Source organism: Lissotriton helveticus, chromosome 8 (genome assembly GCF_964261635.1).
Source record: "Lissotriton helveticus chromosome 8, aLisHel1.1, whole genome shotgun sequence".
Taxonomy (NCBI): Eukaryota; Metazoa; Chordata; class Amphibia; order Caudata; family Salamandridae; genus Lissotriton; species Lissotriton helveticus.
This window is the reverse complement of record NC_136069.1, coordinates 900172642-900185257: the sequence shown is the minus strand read 5'-3', so window position 1 is coordinate 900185257 and position 12616 is coordinate 900172642. Positions and strand designations below refer to the sequence as shown.

Below are 12616 nucleotides of genomic sequence, written 5' to 3'. Positions count from 1 at the left end.
GTTGGAATCCCGAAAAAAACGTTAACATAAAAAGAGGACTGTTCGCTGAAGATATCGGTTCTTACTTATGGATATTATAAATATCCTTTATTCTGTTTAGAGGAGTTATTTGCTCATGACAATACACGTGTAAGCGTGCGTCCCTTAAGATTATCAAGGGAAGCAAAAGAAGATTATCATATTTGTGCCACACTCAAATAGCCAGCTCGAACGACGTGATAGTTGGAAGAGTTTTCTTAAATATAAAAAAGGGGCAGCAGAGGAACAATATGTTACATGTGAAAGAAATATATTACAAAATTAAGAAAAACATTTATACAATAATGTGAATACTGAATTCCAAGGTTACAATCGGGATTAAATCTAGTTAAAACTTCAGAGTTCACTATGATATATTGCAAAGCCAATATAAATCATATTGTGACAATAGGTTCCTTAGTCGTAACTATTGTTCCAATACACAATATACAATTTATATATCACTATGAAGAAGGGGGGGGAGGTCAGATATTATTTCGACGGCGCAATTTCAGATTGTCACATTGAATATGGATGGAATAGATTTCAAAAGGGGGGCACAGTTCATAGTGATCAAATGTCATTCAAATAGGATCATCTCAAATCAGTACAATTGTCAATTACTGGTTTTGACAACGAAATTGTAAAGATACATATTGTATACAAGCAAGTATACTAGGTGAGATGTTAAATGAGTGCCTGCTCCCATGGGATGTCTAGATTTAACCCATTTTTTGCTGCACCTAATACAAAAATCCAATACACTTCTTGTTTCTTTCAGATTGTGTCTGGGCAGAGTCCACTTACATTAATTACCCCCGGGATGTCCATGATCAATTCTTGTATGACGTTCTGGAACACCTCCGCGGTGCTGGATACTCTAAAACTCGGGCGAGTGTGGGATCCCTTCTTGTTCCATCTCGTCTCGGGCTTAGTTGTTATGGTGTTAACCGGTTCCGTCTTCACAGGAACTTGGGGGTCGCCTCCATATGAGCTGCGCTGGCTTTGGACAGCTCCTTGGTGCGCCCCAGGGTTAGGATCTCGGCGAGAGGTTTGCCAGACTCCTCTAGGATGCTTTTTCGAAGTTTGACGGAGGCACAACCCTGGATTACTTGACTCCGTATCTCTTCCGCCTCATCCTGGAAACCGCACGTTGAGGCTAAGTTCTTCAGCCTTGATGGTACGTGTCCAGCGATTCATCTGGAAGTTGTCGGGCTTGTCTGAAAGTGAATCTCTCATAGTCCTGGTGCCCGTTGAGTGCATTGATTAATGTGTGGTGGTTCTCTGGAGTTGCTTCCACGAGTGTTTTGGCAATGTTATGTATGTCTTTTCCCCCTAGGTGCAACAATATTGCTCTTTTCTGGTCTTTGTGCACTTTGGTGGCTTCAAAGAAGATTTGTAGTCGGTCCACCCAATCTTTCCATTTGGGTGCAAGGGAGGATGGCGATCCCTCCACTATGAGTGGCTCAATGGGTGGTATCTGCGACATGCTTCAAGTTCAGGACCTCCTGATCAAGCCCCACCTTTTGTTTGGTTCCTTTTGGAGAGTTCGGCTGTATTAGGGAATGTCCCTTGCAGTGATCATGTGCAGGGTGGGCAGTGATGGGCCTTCCTCTCCTGTCTGGGCAGTCAGGTAGATCCCTCCGCGGTGGATCACTTGCACGGGCCGGTTTGTGTGATCTGGGTGTGCCCAGAGTAGATTGCGTGAGCTTGGAAATGCTTGGGGTGGCCTTATTCCTGTTCTCCCACATGTGTGCACTGCATTAGAATGATGTACTTCCACACGTGTCAGGTGCCTCCCTGCGTGTGTGGGAGGGTCTTATGGTATGTGGCACCAGACGACAGATAGTCCTTCTAGCACGTGTTGGGTCGAGTTGCGGCCAAGAAAGGGAGCGGGGCTTCGCTCGCAGCTTCGTTCGCTGCAGAATGGATGTCTGCCTACCCACAGTCTCCAGGCTCCTTCGCCACGTGGCGGCAGGGACGCTGGCGGGGATCTGGAGCGCGCCACACGCTCTCAGTCCACAGGCGCACAGCGCCGATCGCACCAGCCGCTACACTCCGCCGCACACTCCTGCAAGTGGGCGGGGCAGCGCCAGTCACAGAAGCGTTCTCTGCCGGGCCCCACATAAGCCTTGGCTGAGAGCCTCGCAGCAGGCAGCCTCACCTCATGGGCCACGCCAGGCCGCACGATCTCCAGCATCGCACTGGACAGGATCGATCTTCCGGGCTTCGGGCACCAGGAGTAGGTCAGCGCAGGTCTTAGGGGTGCAAGCGCCGCAAGCAGCACGACACGCTCGCAGCCGCCACACCGAGGTGCGAGGGCACGCCCACCCTCGTTGCCAAATGTTGTGTTGGGCAGATGGCCAGACCCAACACACGAGGTGCACTGTGATAATTGTATAGGGGTCCCACGTGCGTCTCAATAATTACAGGAGCAAAGGTTGGTGTTTAACTCTTGGGTTTCGCCTCCGTTGCAAACTGGCCGACGTGAGCGCGTCCCATTGCTTTTATTAACTGTGGGTCACATGACCCTTACGTCACGACGTGACTGTGTCGTCACCAGTCACGACATTACACCGCCCACCCACAAAATTACAAGTAAAATTGTGGTCGGGCGGGTGCCATAGCGGTCCCACAGTGGTGCAGTTACAAGGCTCATATGTGAGCCTTAAACTATAGTGCTGTGGGACCGCCATTGCACGCTCCTGCATGGTATGGACTGAGCAGTCCATTTCGTGCAGGAAGGGGGTGCATGCCCACAGGGGAGCACAGTATGTGCTCCCCTGCATGCACCCCAGTTCACGGGGCCCTATTGGGCCCCCTTTCTTTCCTTACCACTAGCAGTTTCATGGAGTAGGAACCTCGATGAGACTGCTGGCGGTGAGGAAGTCGTAATATGCTTGGCGATGCACAGAACACCAGCAAGCATATTGCGGCCCACAGTCTGCCGTGCCGCCGCCAGGTTTCTCTGATTCCTGGGGTTGCGACTGTGCCATAGTAGTCCGACCGCTGGTGAAGAGGTTGCCGGTCCGCCAAACTCATAATAAGGCCCAAAGTGTTGTAAAGGGCTAGGGGTCTTTTCACTTGTTAAAATTAAATCCTTTAACAACAAGAAGTGTTAGGTTCATCCACTTCATCTGCACTGACTGCCAAATCATTAATTTCTTTATATTGACTGCTACTATACTTCAATCATAGTTAGCCAGGATTGTTTTCAAGGCACTTATTCTAGAGAAAATACTATATTCAGCTAAAAAACGTAGTGTTTAAATAGGTAAAAGATTAAAAAGAAGCAAATTTGGTCTTCCTATAAAGATTCTCAAATGTAAGAAGGCTAGGGGCCTAAAATGTAACTTACTCTTAAGAGAAGTTTACATTTTTTAGTAAGTTTAGTACTTTGGGCTTATCAACAGAATTCAAGTGTAAGTTATTAGTAAAAAAAAACAGTAGTATGTTCAGCACCACACATGGTCAACCATTGATACTGGAATACCCTCCCATAGAAAATAACGGCAGTAGGGATTTAAAATGAAACCCCATAGGAAATGATGTTAAATTAAATTATATAAATAGTTCAAATTAAACATTAATATAATTGGATGTTTAAATCTAAAAATAGTACATATTTTTCATTTATTGTAAAATATTTTAATACTCTATTTCAGATTTAAAATTTATTGAAACAATATTTTTTTATTAAAATATAACTAGATTTATTTCAATTTCTTCCGATGGAAATTTATGTTTTAAATTAAACTTCAGAAAAACAATTTTAATTCAATATAGTCTCAAAAATTAAAGATCACCTGAAAATTAAATTAACAGAGCAGTCTCTCTCAGATTTTTTGAATAAGCAAAAAGTACTATACTTACTTAGAAGTGTAAATTACTGAAAATTGTAAGTTATCATTAAGAATCAGGCCGTAGATACTTCAACTGGGAGATTTCTATGGTAGCTCCTAGCTTATGGAACCTTCTTGCCTGCTTTAAATGTATTGATCACAATCTTTTTTCATTTTACAAAAAACTAAAAATGTAATACTTCTTTTGAATGTTGTTGTGCTGGCTGGGTGGTAATTACAGACCTCTCCCCCCTCCCCACCCCACACATCTTGGCTGCTTCCTATGTTTTTTTCATTTATTTTCACATTGTATTGTTATTCACTTTTTCATGTTCACCTTTTATAATAACTTTCGTCTCTTTAAATATATTTTACCGTGCCCCACAATTTCTCAGCATTTTAAAATACACAAGCAATTTAAGGGCCAGACCTCGCCTATGCATTGAAGAAAGTGCTGTGGTATCACCAACACACATGCTAAGGGAACAGCAAAGCAGGACTGTTCAACTACTAAATCCACATATTCATCAGTGCTGGCTGTCTTACATTTGAACCATTACCCACAATGCCCCTTCCCACTTGGAAGTTCTAGGTTCAGATAAACTCTCTATAAATTAATCATTGGCCGGCCTATGTAGTATCACAGAGATAGCCCATGATGATAGAGATATTCACCCTGATCCGTGCTCTATGTCTGAGGTTGTTCCAGAGAGAGCCTCATTAAAGCACCAGTGTATAACTAAGCTGTTGGGGCCATATTGGTTGTTAGAAAACACTGTTGTTTGATGTCTTTGTGTTTGAGTGTAATAACCCTTTTGACTAATCTATTTAAGTCCTGTCAGGTATTGCATTTATTACATTTCCATTCAGGTGTAGAATACTACCAAATTTTGGCACCACTTCTTTTGCACTGAAAAGGTAACTTTCACAGCTCGTGGCAGCTCAGTGGCTAATTTTTTAAACAATTTGTCATTCAACTGGAAATTTCCATCACAACAATTATGGGATTTTCGCAGCTTACTGAAACTCTACATATGTATTTATCTTTTAGTCACAAAGCATACTATGTGTTCTATGTATCATGTTGAAGATTAAAGTGTCTTTTGTATCTTGTAGTAGGTGGTCTTGAAATGATCTGGGCTCCAACATGTCAGTGTCATCCTTACAAGGTCACACTTTCCAGTGACAGATTTTTACTTGTTGGCTGGTAAGTTTGTTTTTTGCACCCACAACTCAAAAGCAATTTGTAATATAAATTACTACAAAAACCTAGAAACAAATGTGCTTGATTGTGTGAGATAGCTCCTTTTGAGCATGGGTTAACACACTCTGTGCTTGCTACTGCCCACAAGCAACCTATCATAATCACTGCAAGAAGTTTGAACTCTTCTTGAAATGCCTTGATCCCGGTGCCATGGATAGAAGAGGGATAATGCTCAATAAGAGGAACAAGGTTTCATATCCTGTCGGCCACTTCCATTCCACTGAGATGTGATGCACCTTTTCTTCATTCAAACAGCATAACATTGCATTGACATACCTATTTGCCTCTAGGCCAGGAACGTATGACCTACCAGTTCCATATTGAATGAAACTTATGAACAGAAGCAACTTATGCAATTTGACATGCTAATGGTCCATTAAGCAAAGTAAGGACTTAAAGAGAATAGTATCACCAGTGTGGATCCTTGAGACCAGCGGCTTAAAGAGTAGAAATGCCCCCACTGGAACGAGTTCTACTACAGCCTCTAATCTGTAAGGCTGTAAACAACTAGTGATACTGAACAACAGTCATACATACTATTTATGCCATATGGGGTGTCAAATGAGAAAGAACAACACGTATCTTCCCTGTTCACTTGGATTGGCTTCATTTTGCATCATATGGAAATAATTCTGTACTGTACCGGTCCAGGATATGAAAGAAAAGCATAAAAAGCAAATGATTCAAGTGAAGACCTGCAGTAAGAGATGCTGAAATGTATTTGTCAAGCTTTTTATACATACAATAAAGAATTTTGAATTTAAATTTAATTTACATGGGCAGTACAAAAGAAAATAGTGGTTGAAATGTGTTATATAAAGTGCAATGACACATAGTTCAAATCACAAAAATAATGGAATAGACTATGTGATAAGACAGTCATATGAACATGTTTCCAGTTTCTGAAAAAAAGTTTCAAGTACAGTCAAATATTTTACAAATCATTTACAAATAACTTACAACACAGAATATAAGCCAGCACCTGTGCAAACTGCTGTTTCATTATCCTTCGTTTTCAGAGGTGGAAACCTCTAGCCACAACATTCCCACTTTAGGAGCACATTTAAGACGAGTTCAGTCTATCTCTGTACACTGGTAATTACATGATAATCCCTGACCAAACTTTGCATTGCAATAGGGCTTGCAATCAGTTTACTCATCAATTGTTTCCACTGTCTGATCATTAGCAACATTTGAATGCTCTCAATACATTTGTTTCCCAATTATTTATATTATATACTATATTTCAAGGTGTACTTAGAAAAATATTAAGAATGATTGTGAGATCAACCATAAAAATATCAATAACTTTCACACAGATTTTTTTCCAATTCTGTTTTACATTAAAGGACGGGCTTTCTATCATCATTACTGTAACTCTACAATGCAAATCTGACTGTTATAAATTCCCTCCGAAGGGAAAGTAGCCTTTGTACAATTTACAGCAGAGAATACGCCAACTGTTTGCCTTGATAAACTTAAAAAAATGGAGAAAATACATGAATGTAAAACAAATAAGACTAACAACATTCATGTTTATTCCTTTAAGGACTAGCTAGATATGTTTTAATTCTCCCAAAACTATATTGGCAAAACAAATATATGCTTTTAATGAATAGGCATCACCCATAAACTCCAGCCCCTTGTTAGAGGATTAAAAGAACACATTCGCTGGTCTAGACTTGATAGTGATAGGTCAAAATTGTATTGCTTAAACATCATATACCTGTTTCAGATGAGTGCTTGTTCTCAGAAAAAAAGTCTGAATCAAGATGTTACCATAGTGCTATGCTATTGAATATAAAGTCAGTGATTCTCTGAAAAGGACTACCTATTGGCCACCACATCATACAAAATGACCACATTAGGTATATTAAAAACATTGCAAAAGTTACAAATTTTCTTTCCCAAACTGTTGCATCATGCGTATTTCTGGAACTTTTATGTACCCTTATACGCATTCCATGCAGTGAACGGTAGAAAGTAAGAAGCCAGGTAATAAAGTTGTGAAAAACAATTGGGATGGAACGCTCACTCTCATTGTACTGTGGTCAGATATCATAGGCCATGAATGACACTGAGCAAAAGTGGAGCATATTTTTAAAGTAACCAGTCAGTGTAAACATATTTAGTTGATCATGAAATATACAGTTAAAAATATACGGTGGATTGGTATTGTTGTCTTGAGTTATTCTTCTAGCACTTTATGTTGCTCGTGGGGTATCACTGTGCCAAGGTTTCCTCAATAGTAATATCTCTCCTTTGTTTGTAAAAACTTGACATGAATGGAGTCTTTGTGCTTTCAAGCACGAACAAGAAGTGCATTACAGAGGCTCCACCAGTTCTTTACTTTATGCACAGGGGTTCCTAATTCTTTAGCAAGGGTTGCTGTGACTAGAATGTGGCTAGAAGTTTCAAAAGGAACAAGAGAGCACAGCATGGTCAGCTGTTTGCAGCAGTTAAGTAGTCAAGGCCTTCTGAAAGTTCAGCATCTTCCAACTCCATTTCAGTCCTTAATGTCTGAAAAGCTGGCAATGCTGACGTTACAGCTTTCACTGCAGCTCGACGAGTTGCTCAAAGTGCTTGAAACCGTTCCTGATTCTGGAATGAGAAACGGGAGCCAAAATTAGAAACCCATTGCATGCAAGTGGTAACTCCCCACACACATTGTTGAACAAGGGATTTCCCTCACCCAACCCTCACCAGATCAAATAGAAAACCTAAGCAGGTCCACAAGAGGCATTTCACAGTGTTCTTACCAGAGCTGTTCAATGAGTGTGCTGAGTGGGAGGTGTCCAGAAGTGTCAACAGGTTGCTCACTGGAATCCATCCTTCTTTGCTGGTGCTCAGATTCTTGATATACCTGTCAATGAAACCAATAAGAGTGTCAGGCTAAATAACTTATCCAGACACAGAAAAAGAATTCAACGAAACAACTGCAATACACAAAAGCTGCACAGTTTACATACCAAACACCTTCCTCGCCTTCATGGACCAACTCTACAACATCTCCACTCCTTACAAGCAGCTCATCTGAACCTCCTCTCTCATAATCTGCCACCACAGTGTATCTACCCACAGACTGGAAGCAAATGGAAGAGAAAAAAAGGGAAATAAATTGTTAAAGATCAGCCAGAGAGGTATCTTGATGTTTAAAATGTTTAAATGATGTCCAACATAAAACAAGTTATTCCTACTGCTCACACAGCAAAGCAATCTGTCCTGGGAAACAGCCATTACAACGCAGCATTTACCACACAATGCATTTAGCATGCATGCCTTTAAAACAAAATGTTAAGTATATAGCAGGTAAGTGGGTGTCTATATAGGCATATATGTGTGTGTTTGGTGTGTATATATATGGCTAAATAAATGAATGCACGAAGAAATAGGGTCTACGCTAGTTTTTTCATAAGTGAATTGGAGGCGATAGCGAGGAGTAAAGAGCATTTTTAGGGATGACTAGCTAACGGTGTTGGGTGATAAAGGTGTTTTTAGGATGGGTAAGGAAATTGGGTGGTAAGAATGATTAAGGGTTTTCGGGTAGGTAAGGGTATTTCTAGGGCTTAGGGGTGGGTGAGTTTAGGGGGCATTAACCACTTGGCTGCTAAGGGTGTTCATGGACCTCCATTGACTTTCCATTGAAATCAATGGAAACTCCATGACGAGTTACCCTTGTCATTAGCACTGAAGGGGTTAAGGGAAGTATGCTGGGAGTATGTTGTATTTGGGGAGCCTGCAGCCTTGTCCGTTTCTGTTGGGCCAGTGATTGGGAGGAGATATGGACACCAATCGTTTTTGTTACTCTCTGGTTTGCTGCATAATTATCCAATGAGGCTAAACATGGCATTACAGTCTGGATGGAAAGAGTATGCAGGCCCGTATACGTGAGGCAAAGTGACGTGGGTCAAAAAGCACACAATAGAATCCTGCAAAATCGGATTCTGGAATGCCCAGAAATAAAAAAATTTATGAATATGAATAAAATCTACCCAGCTGTGCTAGTTTGCCTTGAAATCACATTGACACCGTAGCAAACAGCTGTCCACCAGAAGTACGAAGTGTAACCCGCCCCTGTATCTAAAGGGCCGAATGAGTCCTTGCTGATGCTCATCGCTGGGTCCGGCCGTGTGCACTTCACTAAATGTCATATACATCCCTCTAATCCACGGCATTCCCTTCTTGAAGGGTATGGACGGGGCACTAAGGACCGCAGAAGGACAGGGGGGAGGTCTCACTGTGTTTAGTGGTGACCTCAAACTGTGCCACTCCTACAACAGGCACCGGAAGGAACGTTTGCAGACGGTAAATATTGCCCCAGTGATTGCCTCCATGAAGTTTGTTTTGTCTGACCTGTGAATTAAGGTAACGTCTGACCAGGGAGGAAAAATGTCCACTGAAAACCATCATTTGGACTAGAATAACACGTAAAATGGTGTGATGGGTGTAAAATACTTCAGACTATGCAGAGGAGAGCAGGTAAGTTCTAAATACCTAATAAATAAATTGAGCTACTAAGCCACTCCTAAATTGCTTTTAACATCCAACAAGCAGTTGTCTAGCTAGTCGCCTTTGTGCTGCTGGAACGGCACGAAGAACAGACAGAAAATGGAGATAGACGTAAGAATATATGCATTGGTATTTATATAGCACAAACTTAACTGTCTAGCAACTTACATTAGGGGGCGGGAGACGATCCACTTGATCGTGTACACCAAGTGGGGATTCCATAGTTGCATTTTACACACATTACATTTCACAGATTTTAGGCACAGGGAGATTGTGACTCGGAATCACACAATGTTGAGTCTAGCCACCACGGCCAGGATTTTAACCTCGGTCCCCAGGGTCCAAAGGAGACTGCTGGAACGGCTAGATAGAAAAGTGCCTCCTCACCTATCAAGTAAGCCGCTTACTGGGCAGATGGACCTTGTTGCCCTGCTGCTTCTCACTTCAGTGAAATCATCAATGACTCCTCTTCATTGGTGGCACTATTGAAGGAGCACCTGTCCAGAAGATGTCCTGTTTTAGCTGTCTAGCTAACAAGTATGTTTGCATCCTGGCTGTGTCTCTTGCTGCTTAGTTATTGCTTACATGAACTGGTGCAGGTCACAGTCCGTTTATTCAGGCCCAAAGCTTAAACCACTGCTGGGCGAAAGCCTGGGCCAAGCATGGGGCCACAACACTTGCCTGAAGATGTTGTGTGATCCTGTACTTAACCGTAAGCAACCATTGAAAACCTGGTCTTTAGACACATTCAGTATAATTACTGATCCAGGGCGACACCTGTGCGCCTGTGTGGGAGAGAGGGCCTTGGATATGCCCACCGGGATGCAGGGTAGCATTCTAGTGAGCCCCCTCAAATGTGATCGTTTTTTCTTGCCTCTGTTCCCTGCTTGTGATAGTTTTTTCTTGCCTCTGTTCCCTGCTTGTTATCGTTTATTCTTGCCTCTGTTCCCTGCATGTGATAGTTTTTTCATGCCCCTGTTCCCTGCTTGTTATCGTTTATTCTTGCCTCTGTTCCCTGCTTGTGATCGTCTTTTCTTGCCTCTGTTCCCTGTGGCGTTACTGGGCAGAGAGCTCTGTGTGTGTGTGGCTCTCTGTGTGTGCGGCTCTCTGTGTGTGCGGCTCTCTGTGTGTGCGGCTCTCTGTGTGTGCGGCTCTCTGTGTGTGCGGCTCTCTGTGTGTGCGGCTCTCTGTGTGTGTGGCTCTCTGTGTGTGTGGCTCTCTGTGTGTGTGTGTTGGGCTCTCTGTGTGTGTCTCTGTGTGGCTCTGTATCTGTGTGTATGTGGCTCTGTGTGTGTGTGTGTGTGTGTGTGTGTGTGTGTGTGACTGTGTGTGGCTGTGTGTGTGTGTGTGGCTCTGTGTGTGTGTGTGTGTGTGGCTGTGTGTGTGTGGCTGTGTGTGTGTGGCTGTGTGTGTGTGGCTGTGTGTGTGTGTGGTTCTCTGTGTGTGTGTGTGTGTGGCTGTCTGTGTGTGTGTGTGTGGCTCTGTGTGTGTGTGGCTCTGCGTGTGTTGGTCTGTGTGTGTGTGTGTGTTGGCTCTGTGTGTGTGTGTTGGGCTCTGTGTGTGGCTCTCTGTGTGTGGCTCTGTGTGTGTGTGTGTTGGGCTCTGTGTGTGTGGCTCTTGGTGTGAGTGTGTGGGGCTCGGTGTGTGTGTCTGTGTGTGTGGCTCTGTGTGTGTGTGGCTCTGTGTGTGTGTGGCTCTGTGTGTGTGTGTGGCTCTGTGTGTGTGTGGCTCTGTGTCTGTGGTTCTGTGTGTGTGTGGGTGGGTGCATGTGGCTCTGTGTGTGGGTGCAAATGCAATAGGTCTCGCATTTGCGAGAGATTAAGCTAGTGGCATTGTAAATGACAATGCCATTTATTTATATGTTTTAAAAACAAAATAATGTCATGAGCAATGCCAATAGCTCTAATGTTAACAAAGATGAGACCATTGCATTGTAAATGCTTGTTCTACTACTTGACCGGTACTTATACCGAGTCCCATACACACGCCAGCGTACTCATTGACAGCAATATATGTACAAAGTTCAGTTACTGTTTTAAGGTAAGCACTCCAGCGCACTGCCAACTGCTTCAAACTTGTCCCGCAGTCATTAGTAACATTACAGTGTATGGCATCCCTGGCATTTCAGGATAGGTGTAGTTCAACCTAACATTGTGATGAAACACCTCATTTTAGGTTTTGATTTTACCATTCTAGTGAGGCACTATTTTGTTGCGTGCATACTCGGAATACTGTAATTTTTCACACGCTAAAGGTACAGTTTCTTCAACTCTAGTGTGCATAGATAGATACTCCTTAGCACTCGTTTTCAGTTAAAGTTTCCACAGTGTACAAGTGATTCCACCATACATCATTCATTCATTCACAAAAAATTGCATTTCCTCTTAGTCAGGGTTGTGGTTGGTGTTGTTTTATTTCTGGAGACGTCACAGAAATAAAACAACACCAACCACAACCCTGACTAAGAGGAAATGCAATTTTTTGTGAATGAATGAATGATGTATGGTGGAATCACTTGTACACTGTGGAAACTTTAACTGAAAACGAGTGCTAAGGAGTATCTATCTATTCGAAGGCTCTGCCGAACTAGAAGAGGAAAGTGGTTCTCTTCTCCTTGTAGCACCGTAACCTATTACAAAAGACCTATCAATAAATCCCAGGTGAACTTTCCCTTGTGGCGCCAATACCTAGTCTAATACCACTAGCCTAATTGATAAATCTAGTGTGCATAGGTTACAGTAATGCCACATCTTGGGCTGACTCTCTTCTTTAGTCACTTTCAATTGCAAACTCACTCCCCCTTATTTCGGTTTTTGGTGTTTCTCATCATTACCTTCCATGACTCTCTCATTACCTTGATGCACTAAACTTGTCACCTTTTTAGAGCACTTTGAGTAAACTAATGTATGGATAGGCCACTTTGCTCAACCCTTTTAAGGTTCTCACCCTATACACGTCTCTACACAGGATTTTCTTTAGGATC

General features: G+C 42.6%; 1 protein-coding gene across 12 annotated transcripts in view; it reads right to left on the bottom strand.

Annotated features, from left to right (window-relative positions):
- Positions 1–5825: 5825 nt before the first annotated feature.
- The window catches only part of MCF2L (MCF.2 cell line derived transforming sequence like), a 1263355-nt gene continuing 1256564 nt past the window's right edge, over positions 5826–12616 (bottom strand). For all 12 annotated transcript variants that reach the window (XM_078657683.1, XM_078657685.1, XM_078657688.1 and 9 more), the window contains 3 exons: positions 8094–8206; positions 7884–7987; positions 5826–7725 (listed from right to left, as the gene is read on the bottom strand). In XM_078657683.1, the coding sequence (XP_078513809.1) occupies positions 7631–7725; positions 7884–7987; positions 8094–8206 (312 nt within the window). In that variant the 3' untranslated portion in view covers positions 5826–7630. The remainder of the gene's footprint in view (positions 7726–7883; positions 7988–8093; positions 8207–12616) is intronic.